General features: G+C 40.9%; 1 protein-coding gene across 3 annotated transcripts in view; it reads right to left on the bottom strand.

Annotated features, from left to right (window-relative positions):
* Positions 1 to 15,181, bottom strand: part of Rtn4 (reticulon 4) — a 58,923-nt gene that overhangs the window by 24,337 nt on the left and 19,405 nt on the right. Inside the window, exon 1 of one of the 3 annotated variants that reach the window (XM_041668899.1) lies at positions 2,606 to 2,788. The exons of the other annotated variants lie outside the window; for them this stretch is intronic. Coding sequence (XP_041524833.1) covers positions 2,606 to 2,639 — 34 coding nt within the window. The 5' untranslated portion in view covers positions 2,640 to 2,788. Of the gene's footprint in view, positions 1 to 2,605; positions 2,789 to 15,181 lie in introns of those variants that run through there. 3 annotated transcript variants of the gene reach the window in all.

Below are 15,181 nucleotides of genomic sequence, written 5' to 3'. Positions count from 1 at the left end.
TCAGAAGTCACATTTCCAAAAAAACGGGGGGGGGGGGGGGGCATGTCCTAACTCCCTTGTGCAGCCCTAGTGGCTCCTGATTCTATCCTATCAGATTCTGCTCACACCCAAGGAACTATCAGTCATCCGATCCTCTCATTTGTAAGAAGTTTCTTAGCGATCCTTTGGGATGCACCTTGAGCACCATCAAAATGCATATGCCTACTGCTAATTCCAGTTCTTTGAGAAGCCCACACTTGTTGTCATGGTAATGCATTTTCTTCTGGGGCACCTCTTTCTCTTAATCTTTGTGCTTATATAAAAATTTCTTTTAATATAAAAATTTCTTTTAATGAAGCACCAACTCTTCTTCCTACTTCTGATCCAAAAACTCTTTCCTGTGTCTGGCAAGGATCAAATTTAACCTGAAAGAGAACTCCCAGGTTTCTGTGAGCTACAGTCTCTGCTGCCGACAGTTACATCATCCTTGCATGCCACTGACGAGACTCTCAAGCCTTCCTTTATCTTACTCTAAGTTTTCCATATAACCTCAATAATCAAATACTATGTACATTTATCAAAACATTCTGCCAATGAACAGGAAAATAAGACTATAACAATACCAATTATAATGCTGGTCTTACCCCAAAAGATTAAATATCTAATATGAAAAAAGAAAATCACCCAAACAGCAAACACATTTAAAACTTCATCAAAAAAAATTAAAAAACAAGCAAACAAACAAAAAAAACACCAGGCAAGATGGCACACACCTTTAATCCCAGCACTTGGGAGAGAGAGGGCAGGCAGATTTCTGTGAGTTCCAGCCCAGTCTTGTCTACAGAGTAAGTTCCAGGACAGCCAAAGATACAGAGAAATCCTGTCTCAAAACCCCACCCCATCCCCCCAAAAAACACCCTGCAATCAGAGCATGTGTTGCTGCTGTCAGATTTGGGGAGTCTGGGAGTACAAGCGAGCAGACATGAAGAATATGTATGTTAAGTTTACCTTGACGTCCTCAGACTAGTTCCTCCTAAACTCATTTGCTTTTTGCATCTCGGTGATTTCCAATTTAAATCTTACTCTATAATCTGTAACATGAGCAGCTAGTGTAAAAAAAACACTAAAATATTAATTAAGAACCTCAGGATAAGAAAAAAAAAAACACAGTTAAGTGTTCTGACTGACTCAAACAAGCACTAAAAAAAGACACTAAAAAAGTCACCAGGTTTCCATTTAAACAAGACAAGGTTCTGCAGAGGAACTCAAGAGTGAAGCTGAGTTCACGTCTAAAGGCCTTTCAACAATTAAATCTCTGATAAAAGATGGCTTCTACTGCCTCTTAAGTTCTTGACTTTATATTCCTACATTACTACCTTAACCTTAACAAGTAAAAGCTTAACATTTTGAGTCTACAATTTAAATCATTCATCCGGAGGCTGGAAAGTTGCAAAACAGGCCCTGCTGTGGCTTTTGACCTACTGTAGTATCACTGGTATCGTTTTCACTTATCAAAAACTAGCATATTGGTTCAGTTCTCACTTTCCATACTTATAGCTAAGATGAAGAAATATCCTTTAAGTTCATATGTGACATGCTCACAGCTGTTTTCCCCCCTCTTTGTGTTGAATAAAAGACCTTTAACAAAGTCTCATGTGAATTCTACGTTAAACTCACCTTTCCCCCACATTTTTTACTGAGCAGTTTTTGTTGTTTGTTTTTTTTTTAAAGTTGGGCGTTGTAGTTACTCAGCTACAGAAATGCTTTTAACACACTCCTATCTTTTAATAATTTGTTCTAGAAGGAAGTAGCATTTAAAAAGAATTATAAAACTTGAAAGTAGCCAGGAACACAGAACAAAAAACCATCCTTGATGGAAATGTTTAAGCACTTAAAAACAGTTCTAATAATTAAGACAACTTATTCTAAGTGTTCAGACACACAGCCTTCTCTCTCCCTCAAACAACAACTGACAAGCTACATAATAAAATGGTGTTAAAATATTCAGTAGTCAACACTTTAATACTCTGCAGACTTAAATTCTTACACAGTGATCCACTGAGATTTGAAAGGATCTGAGCTTTCAAGGGGGAGGAGGGGGACCAAGATCACTGATTGGTTATTACAAGGACAAAGGTTAGCATAAATTTAAATTTAGATATGCATTTAAAACTATGTACACATCTGAATAATTTCAAGACATATAAAAACTAAAAAGTATTCAAGAAGCCTCAAGGGTTCACATTCCATTTCAAAGAAAAGCCTCTTGCGATGAAATTCTGCTGTGTACAAACCTACAGCTGGATTTCAGGCACACCGACTGGCATGCCAGTTATACATCATTCACACCAAAGTGAACAACAAACGAGATGTTAATCTCATACCCATGTCAACATACAAGACTAGAAAAGAAACCCGACAAACAGGGCTGAAAATCAAATACCACTAAACAGAAGGACACCTTTCCTAGCCACGATCAACTGTGAACACGGAAGGCAGCTGTTTAATCTTCAGCATTACATGCTCACAGCCTTCACTCTCGATCGGCAGGACATCTAAACTGCAAAGCCGACCCACGGAGATCTTCCTGGTTACATAAAAACGAATGAATGATGAAAACACATACCCTTGTCCTTCCAGTGCTTCTTCTGACCGTCCATTTCTTGTCACGATCTGACCTCCAGCAGCAGTTACAAATTATGCATACCAAGAGAAAAACTGTGCACGGCGAAATTCTCCCCGAGACATGGAATCCTCGTTTCCTCAACCTCAGTCTGCAGTCTCCCCTGCTGCACAGCGGCAGCAGGACTGGAGTCAGCTGACGTCTTCGGGGTGTGGAGCAGGCTGACGCAGTAGGATCTGTAACTAGGCTACTAATGCTCAGACGGTAATGCTTCCTTTCTATCTGTTCCGTGTCCCAGCCCTTTGCTGCTCCTACCAAATGGAGCTGCCTTTTCCAGGGGAAGGGGCAGCTGCCAAAAGAAGGCGCAAGACTCTTCCAAAAGAGCCAGACACTAAACACACCTAACGGATACAGAACCGCGACTGCACCCACACAGACTTCTCTTTTGGGGGTCAATTCAAGTGTGCTGCCTTTTTTTTTTTTCAGTTTCACTTGTAACTCTAAACTCAACAGCTAACCCATGAGATAAGAAATGGACTGACCCAAGTGGGTCAGTAACTTCAATGTCAATGTTGGGAGCCTTGCTTCTGGGCTTACTGAGGCTTAAAGCACTCATTCTGGAAGCTATGATCAGAAAAATCAATTTAGTAATGTTTATAAATTACTTCAGTGGAGAAATTCTCGATTTCAGTGATCTTAGCTATTTTGTTTACATTTCTAGAAATCTACTCTTCCCGATATATTTAATTATCCCCTGCTTCAATTCAGTCTTTTAATAAATACTAACTGCCTACCATTGCAGACACTATTAATAGATCCTTGGCTGGGGGAGAAAGTCACCCTATGAAAACGGCATAATTTAATAAACATAAAAACAGCTGTAGCACAACACCTGCACCACAGGACGGTTCGCGAGTCGGGCAAGGGGCTGGAGACTGAAACACACACACACACACACACACACACGAGACAGAGAATCTTAAATAGGGCTCTCCTTGACTAATGAGCCCACCAGAAACCACTCCCCTGCCATCAGGAACTCATTAGGGTCTCGTGCCCAGAGCAGCTGCAAGCACAGGAAAACAAGTTGTTTGCTCCGGCAGGCAAAGGGTCACAGAAAATTCAGGTGTGAGGGTCTGCAGCACCCAATAAACAGCTACAGTAGTTCTAATTTTTTTCAAATTTTATTAACCTTGCATTCACATTCCAGTGTAGAATGTCTTTCTGATGTCCCACAACTGGCTTAGAGTAGCAATCCAATCAGCTAAAATATTTTTAAGTACGTATGACATGCCAAAATATAATGTATATAATTCATAGAGAGAGGTCCTGTCTCTCAGGGCTGCAACTACACTGAAACGGAGGCATTGTTCTGAAACTTGCTCTGAGTGTGTGAACTGCAAAATCTTGCAAAATCCTTAAGTGGACAGAATGCCAATGGTTCATTTGTTCATGATCTGTCTCTCTTGCTCAATTAGAAATAAAAGAAAGCAATTTTAAACAAATTTTTTAAGTATTTTCAGTTCAAGAACTAATATTTCACGTTACTTGCTAAGCCCTTCCTTACATAATGTGATTATTTGAGAATCGCTGTCACCAGAACACATCAAGGATGGAAATGTGTGACCTCTTCACATGAGTCAAGCATCCAAAACAATTCAACAAATACAAAATACTCCCAGGATGGTATTTTTAAACGAGCTCTTTAAAACTCAGAAGGATGGTTTTCCTTACCAGGTGATGGTGTCTTACCTTTAATCCCAACACTCAGAAGGCAGAGGACAATCAAGGCTGTTACAACACAGAGAAACCCTGTCTCTAAAAACCAAACCAAACCTGACAGACAAGGACAAGGAATGTAGCTAACTGGTAAGTGTGTGCACATCAGGCTCACAGTTTGGGGTTCTAAGCCCAGCTGCAACACAACAAAAAATGAACATCAGAAGACACTACCTTCGAGTTAGGTAGTTCCTGGGGAAAGTAGCTGGCGTTTATAAAGCTCACACATCGACAGTACTAATTCTTAAAGTGCTGAGAACATGTGCAATAATACGTTCACATATTAAATGTACTCTTAGTACTGTAGACTTATATTTAAGAAAGCAAATTGGAAGCCTTTAAGTTCAGTAAGTATTCAACCTTGCAGAATGAGACTCAATTCCTTAATTTCAGTTATTACAATTTATGCTTAGTACAGAGAAAACTAGCTGGCTCATAGGTACCAAATGACATGTTTGCCCACTTCTTTCTCCGGGTTTTAAAACTGAAGTTGTTTAAGTTAACTAAGCAAAATACTTTAATCTGGAAAGCCAATAAGGCAAATTTATGAATACAAAATTTATGGGGCATATTTTCATATCAAGCCTCAACTTTAGTGGGTTTACATAACAACCCTCCCCCCCTCCATGAACCACAACCCAAAATGAGGTAGTACTGTCTTCTCTGAGAAGTGCAGAATACCAAAGGAGTCACAGCCCAAGCTTTTCTGTGTAATGCTGAATAATAAAAACAAAGACCCACAAGGAACCCACACTCATTTCTGAAGAGTACTTCCTCTAAAATTACCTATTTTCAATGTCTCTCTTCCCAGTCAAAACACTAAGTTTGTTACTATACATTTAACTAAGAAAAATAGTTCCTAATTTTAAAAAATTCTGAAAGTGTCCATAAAAAAATAAGCAAAGCAGTTAGCATGTGCAAGCCTCCCCAGCCCGACTTAAGCCTGTCCTACTGGGAAGATTTCAAGCTGAAGAGAACACGTGAAAGCCCAGCATAGCACACGCCTGTAATCCATCATGGGGGGGGGGGGGGGCAGGTGGCTCTCTGAGTTCAAGGCCAGCCAACACTCTACAGCCAGAAGAAACAAAACAACAGAGAGCTCTGGGACCACACTGCTGCCCGCCTCGCCCACCTCACCCAGCTCTCTCAAGCTCTACTCTTCCCACTTCTTTCTTCTACTTTTAAAGTCAGCACAACTTTTGGCTTGTTTGTTTACTATGTCTAGAGGCACAAGGAAATTAAGAAAAAAAAAAAAACAGCCATTTGCTTGAAAATGTGGTTAAGACACTGCTTGTATACTGTTTGGAAAAGCTATAATTCCTTTTCCTATTAACTGTGGAAACTCAGAATCTTTTTCTAGTATGAAATTAATTTCAGGATTCTGAGCAACACAAAGGCAGGAAACTAGATGTTCTACCCTACCTACCACACCCTGTCATCTAGCGCCCTCTATGGACTAAAAGTCAGCACTTCAACACTGCCAAGCTCACTCCAGAAATGGAGAAAGGCTTGTGAGCCTTGTAACGAATGGCAACATTTAAAACATAAAAAAAGAGCATTTTCAAAGTCTCTTAACAACTTCACATAGTAATTTCAATAAGTGAATATTAAAGTCCAGAGAAATTGAAAATGACGTTGTTCAATGAGAAAACACACACGTTACTTATAAAGGCCCAAAGTATTTCTAAATTTACAATTTTAAGTTAAATCATTAACATTAACCTTTTTACTGTAATGAAAACACGTTAAGGAAATACTCCTCAAGGTCATTTCAAAATGCTTATAATAGCATGACTCAAACATTTAACTCTGCAAAAATGTCAAAATTGTCTATAAACTTATTTTTAAATCATTAACAAGTGTGAAACAGATTATCTACGGCTCACTAAGACTTTGTGTACCCATCCACATTGAGTCAGTATCGATATTTAGTTAGCGAATATTCCACAGGACTGGTTTTCCATTACCAACACTAGGAGGCACCAACATCCCAGTGTGCATCGGATTGCCTAACTGACCACCCGCACTAGCAAGAGCTCCTCTCAATCTTCCAGCACTTCACTAGGACGGCTGCCTGGCACCAGGAAGCTAAATCAGAATGTGATGGGAAAGATAACTCTGTTAGAATTCAGACAATTATAAACAAAAGTAAAAATAGACAGGTAATAAAAAGACACAAGCTTTAATTTGTGAGCCGTCAAGCCGACCCCTGAAATGTGGGGCAGCATAAAAACCTCCAGAAAATGGAGTCAGCATTGTAACACGACCGTGCAGCCTGCACATAGGGGACATAAGATCATAAACAGAACGCGCAAACTTTACGATAAGCAAAGGCTGGACAAACAAGTCAAAAAAAAGTAAAGCACAAATGGCCAATAAATGAAATCCAAGTTTGGGCATAAAATACAAGAAGTTAATAATAAAAGGAATACAAATAAAAAAGGAGGAAGTTAAAAAATCCTATTTTCAGATGTTACGATTCTATACATCAGAGACCCTCATGACTGGACAAGAAGGCTCAGAATCTGATAAACGCTCTCTACAAAAAGGTTAGGATTCAAAGTTAACATTAAGAAAGACACCAGCAGACTGTCTATATTAACCAAGTGCATACTGAACACAGCAGAGCAGCAACCCTCTTCATAGCTGCCTCAAAATATAAATAAAGAAACAACGTGGAGTGGGAGAGGCGGAGGCCATTTAATCACAGCACTCGGGAGGCAGAGGCCGAGCTGAAATAAGCTCAAGGCCAGCCTGGTCTACACAGGCAACTTCAGGTTCTAAGCCAGCCAAGGCTGCATAGAGAAAGAAACCTATTTCAAATGTAAAAAGCCTTGGAATAAACCTAGCAACAGAAGTTAAAGACCTCTACCATGAAAACCGTTAAGACACTAAAGAATTAAATTGAAGATGTAACTGAAATAGCTCACCGTGACATTCCTAGAATGAACATGGAAGCTCATAAAAATCTTTAACTCCAGTTCCAAGAAATTCAAAACCCTCTTCTGACCTCCCTAGGCACCAGGCATTCATGCGGCACAGGTGCACACATGCAGAGAAAACACTCATACTCAAAAAATAAATCTGAAAAAAAATTAAAGAAGAAAAGATATTCCACAATCATGACTAGGCAGAATATAAAAATGACTATACTATCAAAAGCCATCTATAGATTTAATGTAATCTCCACCAAAATACTAATGACATTCTTCACAGCAGTAGAAAAATACAATCTTAACTTTTAAAAGGAAACCCAAGCCGGGCGGTGGTGGCGCACGCCTTTAATCCCAGCACTCGGGAGGCAGAGGCAGGCGGATCTCTGTGAGTTCGAGACCAGCCTGGTCTACAGAGCTAGTTCCAGGACAGGCTCCAAAGCCACAGAGAAACCCTGTCTCGAAAAACCAAAAAAAAAAAAAAAAAAAAAAAAAAAAAAAGGAAACCCAAAAGACCTCAGATAGCCAAAGCAATCCTGAGCAAAAAGAAATAATGCTGGAGAGATGGCCGTTTCAGATTAAGTCACACTACAGAGCAAGAACTAAGTAACGTGGCCAGGGCACAAAAGCAAGTGCACACCCGAGAGGACCAGACAAAAACCTACACAACTACAGCCACTTGATTAATCACTGGGGAAAGGCGGCCTCTTCAACAACGGGGCTAAGAAAACTGGATATCCACATATAAAAAAAAAGTATGAAACTGGACTATCCCTCAACCTACACCAAAATCAACTACAGATGGAGCACAGATCTTAAGGTAACATCCCATACACTCAAACTCTTGGAGAGAAAACACTTTAAAACAGGCATAGGCAAGAACTTTCTGAACAAAATTTCAACTGCTCAAGAAATAAAGCCAACAAAAGATAAACAAGACCTCAAGAAATTAAAAGGTTTGGTATAGTTAAGTAGACAGCCTATAGAATGGGAGAATAAAAATCTGTATCTGACAAGATTAATATCTAACAAAGAACTCAAAAATGGACTAATGGAAGAAGCTCTCAAGAGATGAGATATGATACCCAATAAAAACACAAAAACCGTTCAAACTTACTAGCTGGCAGAGAAATGCAAATTAGAAGTAAGGGAGACCCCACCTCACGCGGGTCACAACAACAGTTATTAAACACAGCAGGATAGTGAGCTGGCTCAGGCCATCAGCAAAGACAGGAGTCTCCAGGTCCAACATGGCGGAAAGAGAACCGATTCCTCACAGCTGTCTTGTGACCTGCATACAGAAGCCACGGCAGGCACCAGCGCACACATGCACACACAGAAAGTAACAGATACATGTAATAAAGTATTTTTCAGTCATTACCAACAGATGCTAGTAAGGTTTTAGACTTAATACATTGCCAGTCACGATGGAATTCAGTAGACAGTTCCTCAAAAAAAACTAAAAATGAAATGGGCCAGAGATGGGGTTCTGTGTTTAAAAGCACTTGTTCTTGTAGAAGACCCAGGTTCAGTTCCCAGCACCCACATGATGACTTACAATCATCTGAATGTCCAGGTCGAGGGGATCTGGCACCCTCTTTCGGCCTCCAAAGGCATCAGACATGCACACAGTGCACATATATAAATGGAGGCATACTCATATAAATATGATAAAAGTAAACAAATCTTAAAAACAAACCTAAAAGTAACAGTAAGCACATGATCCAGATGGAGCACTCTTGGGACTCCGAGTCAGCAAACTGCAGAGTCTTGGACGTCAGTGTGTAAGGCAACACCATTCACTAGCTACCATGGAACCCACCTAAACATCTAACAACCAAGAAAGGGATAAAGAAAATATGATACATACACACAATGGCATGTTTTTCAGCCATAAAGAATGAAGTTACATTATTTGCAGAAATATGGATGTAATGAAATTAATTGTGTTCGGTGAATTAAGTCAGCCTCAGAAAGACTTATTGTAGGTCAGGCGATGGTGGCGCATACCTTTAATCCCAGCACTCGGGAGGCAGAGGCAGAGGCAGGCGGATCTCTGTGAGTTCGAGACCAGCCTGGTCTACAGAGTTAGTTCCAGGACAGGCTCCAAAACCACAGAGAAACCCTGTCTCGAAACACCAAAAAAAAAAAAAAAAAAAAAAGAAAGACTTATTGTATGTGATTCCTAGAGTAAATACATACAATTATATATGTACATGTGATATGAAAGCAGATGTCCAAACTTTCTAGAGGAATAAAGGATACTGATGGAGGGGAAGAGAGGACGGGAAAAGTGAAGGAATAAGGTGGGAATGTGGTCATCTGTATGAAATGGCACATACTTGGGTCTGGAAAGATGGCTCTGCCATTAAGAGCATTTGCTGTACTTGCAGAGGATCAGGTTCCCAACCTGCTGAGACTCCATTTCCAGGGATCAGAAGTGCTCTCCTGGACTCCAGACCCACACACACATAGGCAAAACACTCAAAAGATATTTTTAAGTACTTACTTAACACAAATATCATGTACAATATAGGTCAGTTGCTAGTGCTTACTTAGCATGCATGAACCTTGGTTTGAATACCACTCCGCATAAAGTGGCAGTGCCTGCAAAGCCATGTTTGGAACGTGGGAACAGTCAGAGCAGGTGGTTATTCTTGTGTATTATTTTGTTTGTATAAATGTTTTGCCTGTGTGTGTGTGTGTGTGTGTGTGTATATATATATATATATATATGCACTACTTGCATATATGTGTCAAATCCTCTGGAACTGAAGTAATGAACTCGTCACAGGGTGTTAGGAACAAAATCCCAGTTGTCTCAAGAGCAAGTGCTCCTAACCACAGAGCCATCTCTAGTCACATAATGCTGTCACTTCTGGCTGCATAAGACAAATCTAATTAAGTGATATAAAGAAAGCATTCTAAGACTGGGCTAAGGAGATGGTTGAATGGTTAGGAGCAGTTGCAAATCAACTACAAGGACTTTGGTTCAAATCCCAGCACCCACCTAAGAAGCTGGACATGGTTGTGTGTGCCTTTTAAACCTCCGAACTGTGAAGGGTAGAGACAAGAGGACTGGTAGGGCTTCCTGGCCACCAGCCTAGACAAAAAAAGGGATCTCAAACTGGAATGATAGCCAAAATGACCTTGAAATTGTGATCCTCCTGCCCCATCTCTCCGTGTTGGATTACAGGAAAAACTATCATACCCTCAAGTAAGTTTAGCTGGTGTTACACTCTACCTACTTCTAATGAGGGTCCAACAAGACCAGCAGCTCTCAAGGAATTATCTAGGAGGGCTGAGATTTGCAGTCTTGTAGACTGAACAGCTACCAGATTCCTACACTCTCTGTCAAGAGATAACCATTATTGGTCCACTTGGACCATAGCCTGTAAGCCACTCTGTCAAAACCGTGTCTCTCTCTCTCTCTCTCTCTCTCTCTCTCTCTGTGTGTGTGTGTGTGTGTGTGTGTGTGTGTGTGTGTGAGAGAGAGAGAGAGAGAGAGAGAGAGATTGTGCACGATTGTGCACGCTTGTGCACACTTGTGCACACATGCCAGATAAGTTACAGGAGATACAAAAATAAAGGATTTTTTGTCTCCCTACTCTTAAAGAAACATACTATAGTACTTCAAACAACCATGCCAAAGCAATTATAAGTACCTGCTTTTAATATATTGACTGTAATTAAGGAAATCATCAAGCTGAAAAATCTAATCTACCTCTCATTCTTTTTATGGGAAAAAAGACAATACCTAGAGATTGTAAGAAATCATATTATTCAACTATATTTACACTATTATGTATTTACTATATTTAGACTATTATGTATATATTTATGGAATATACACATTTGGGTTGTTTTGTTTTCAGACAGAGTTTTTCTGTGTAGCCCTGGCTATCTTGGAACTTGCTCTGTAAACCAGATTGGCCTCAAAAATATGCCTGCTTCTGTCTCCCAAATGCTAGAATTAAAGGCTTACACACTTGTTATATGTAAATTATATTCTATTCCCTAGTGAGTGAACATCATAGTTTAAAAAAACTACTGAAAAAATTTAATGTTTAAGGACACAGAAATACTAATTACCTTGATCATTCCATATTTATACAATTATCACATTGTACCCTCTATATATCTACAATTTTAACGTTAAAAATGATTTTTTTTTTTTAGAATAATCTAATTTAGTTTCTAACAATGGGGCTGGAGAGATGACCGTGAAGATAAGGCACTGCCACACAGGCTTGGAGGCCAGAGTTTGGATCGCAGAAGTCACGGAAGAGCCAGATGGGTGTGGTGAGCCACCCACCAGAAAGAACAGGGTGAGGCAGCAGAGACAGGGAATCCCTGCCTGAAGGTAGAGTACGGTGCAGAGGATTCCCAGCCTCAGCCTCAGGGTACACACTCTGTCTCTGCACAAACACTCAGGGGAGAAGGACCAGCTAAAGAGTTGAGTAAATCAGGTGGTAGTGGTGCACACCTTTAATCTCAGCTCTGGGGAGGCAGAGACAAGCACATCTCTTGTGAGTTTGATGCCAGCCTGATCTACACAGAGAAACTGTCTCCACAAAAAAAAAAAAAAAAAAAAAAAAAAAAAGACTGACTTTCTTGAAGAAAAGATACTGTTTCCTTAAAAGTCAGCACCAACCATTCTTCAGGGTCCTTACCAAGCCTCCAAAGGCATTGCTACTCTTTATTCTTTTGTTTTTTAGAGACAGGGTTTCTCAGTAGCTTTGGGGCCTGTCCTGTAGATCAGGCTGACCTCGAACTCAGAGATCCGCCTGCCTCTGTCTCCCGAATGCCGAGTTAAAGGCGTGCGCCACCACCCTCACCCCTGCACTCTTTCTTTTCATCCTAAACCAGGGCTACAGATCCCTAGGTTTACTGAAAGCAATCTAGGTTTGGGGAGGTAGCATGAAGGTAGAGGTGACTTCACAGATATTTTAATACTGCTCACACGTCTTCTCCTGGCCTTTAACCCGCAGGACACCACGCTGCTCTGTGCTTCGCTGTCACCTCTGTTCCCCTAAGCCACTGGAAGGCGTCAGTAGTCCCTTCTAATCCTTCTTCCACTAAAGCCTGGCCCTTCCTTCCCTTCCCTGTGCTGCTTCTAAATCACCTGCTTACTTACTCTCCAGTACTTAGCACAATCGGGAGACAGGGCGTGTCAAGTATTCTCTGCTAACTAATGCTGCTTCCAGATCTAGACTATCATTTCAGAAGCCTGACTAGGTCACATTCTATCTTACTGCCCCTGCCGATTTTCCCTGTCAGTTATCCCAAATGCCTTTCACCAAAGACTCTTGGAGTTTTTTGTTGCTGCTTTGGTGTTCTGGAGTCAGGGGTGGGGGCACATGACTCCTCATTTGTTTAAGTACATCACACAGACACCACAGACTGTTTACTAAGACAGGATCTCTCACTGACCCTCGAGCTTGCAGACTCAGTCCAGCTAGCCTGACTGCCTCCAGTGTGCCGGGATTACAGGCGGGCCACTGTGCCTGCAAGCTTTTATGTGAATTCTGGTCACATGCTTATATCAAGTGATTAATCCACTGAGCCATCTTCCCAGAACCTGTCCTGTACCATAATCAATATCTGAAGTCCTGTCACTGTCCTAAGTGACTTTAATGCACTTGCAATACATTTCAACCTTTGGCCTCAGTAACTTTCTTCAGGGTCAAACCTCTTATACTCAACCACTTACAATCAAAAGCTACGTTATGATCAACCCAAACTGCTTTTGCTTTAAAATCCTAAACTCAATGTCCAACAAACACATGCATCTTACTATTTTCCCGTAACATTCTGAGTCACAGTTTTATTCTTCCTACCACTTTTGGTTCTTAGCCCTAATTTGCACCTAGAGTTCACTTCATCTACTCCTCTCTATCACTATTCACTGGAGCGTGGATGCCAGCCTATCATTTCAAGGACTGCGGACTACTTTATCATGGCTCTCAACTCTCCTGGCTCACTGTCCTTCCACTGCCCCTGTAGCAAAACAGAACTACCTCAAATAAAACCTTCTCTCGATTCTCTACCCAGGCTGCTCGGCACACTGGAAGTCAATAGAGTCTAGCTCGCACAAGGCCCTGAGTAAGTCACTGTACCACACGTCAATGAGTAAGCTCTTGCCGCACTGCCCTTGCATCCATAGTTGAAAACATTTCATAGTTATTTTGCCAAGTGTGTTTCTGCTCATTCTTAGCAAATACTCCACATACTGCTTTAACATTAATATCAAACAAGTCCTCCTTCAGCTTCAGACATAAACCCATCCACACCCCCCTTTCCCTGCTGCCCTTCTGAAGAGACAAGCAAGCTTTTGTCTCTCCCTCTCCCTCTGTGTCTCTTTCCCATTCCCTTTATCTCAATAAACTCCACATTCAAAACACACAACCCATCCACACATTCCTTTCTGCTCACTACAGCAGTATTCCCTCACCTAAACTCTGGAGTCCATCCCAGCACCTAGGACCAACTACTCCAGACATCCTAAAGGGGTAGGGAGAATCCCCTCAACCCCATATTCCATTCCCCTGCGAGCTAACATTTTTCTTCTTGTTCCCAAAATGTTATCAAGTTTAGTCTGCGTGGGTCCTGGTCCACCCATGTAAATGTGCTTATCAGGCACCTCCTGTCCTTTCTCATTCCTTAACTCCTATGTGTTAACCATTTATCTTTGCCTTTGGTTTCCTCTTGTTCCTCTGGGGCTTTAGTTTTTAGATCCAAGTTTACGGCAAATATACACAAGCTGTTTCAAAGTTTTTAAAGGTATGACATCAGTAAATGTCTTTGCTTCAATACTAACATATTCAAATTCAATTTGTCTTCTCCCAATCCCATTTTGTTTTCTCATGTCCTCATCTCCATTCTTCATGCTGTTAACTCATACACACATGGCAGGAACCCAGAATCTTGGCACTCTCCATATCCTTCATGTTCATATTCAAACAGGGAATTGTAGGAATTTTGATCACATTCTGATGCTCCCTAGACTGCCAATAAAGTTTGCTTTGAATCAGAGGGCAGAGATAACTACTAGCTGACCAGAATGAGTCATAAAGGTTTTGGAGGACCGAGGACAGATAGACACAGGTAGTAGAGGCGTGGGCTTACTCTCGAAGAGGAGGGCAGAACCCAGAAGTGGGTTGCTTCTCTGATCATTCAGGTTCTTTCCCCGATATCTGACTCCCAAGTTTTTACTGATAAAGATAATTAGATAAACACTACAGGAAATCTCCATGCTCAATTCATTATTTGAACATTCAGAATTTCCTCTTGTAACAGAGAATTTGCACACTGGTCTGACACTAGCCAGTGCTAGCTAATATGTAAGTATACTCAGTAAATACAACATAATTGCTATATATTTAAATAGAAAACACAGCTAACAATGCTAAGAAAAAAATGTTGCTGGGACTCACCCATGTAATTTCACACTCACAGCTCATCTCCTAATATTATTCTCCTATATTCAGAGACCAAAGCCTAGCATAATGGTCATCAAAGAGTTTTCACCTAGCAACTGATGCAAGCAGATGCAGGCAGAGAACCACAGCCAAACATGAGGAGGAGCTATGGGAATCCTGTGGAAGTTGGGGAGGTAAGAATTGTAGGGAGCGAGGTTTCACGGATACCACAAAAACAAAATAAAACAAAGACCACAGAATCAACTAACCAGGGCTCATAGGGGTTCATAGAGGACTGAACCAACAATAAGGGAGTCTGTGTGGCTCCGACCTGGGTCCTCTGCATATGTTACCACTGTGTAGCTTGGTGTTCTTATGGGGTTTCTAAGAGTGGGAATGAGGGCTGTCTCTGACTCTTTTGCCTTCTTTGGGGACCCTATACCTCA

This window comes from Microtus oregoni, unplaced genomic scaffold, assembly GCF_018167655.1.
Source record: "Microtus oregoni isolate MIOR12 unplaced genomic scaffold, Mior012 000019F_ref0000042, whole genome shotgun sequence".
NCBI lineage: Eukaryota > Metazoa > Chordata > Mammalia > Rodentia > Cricetidae > Microtus > Microtus oregoni.
Note: the sequence above shows the minus strand (reverse complement) of the source record. Positions and strands in the feature narration are given on the sequence as shown.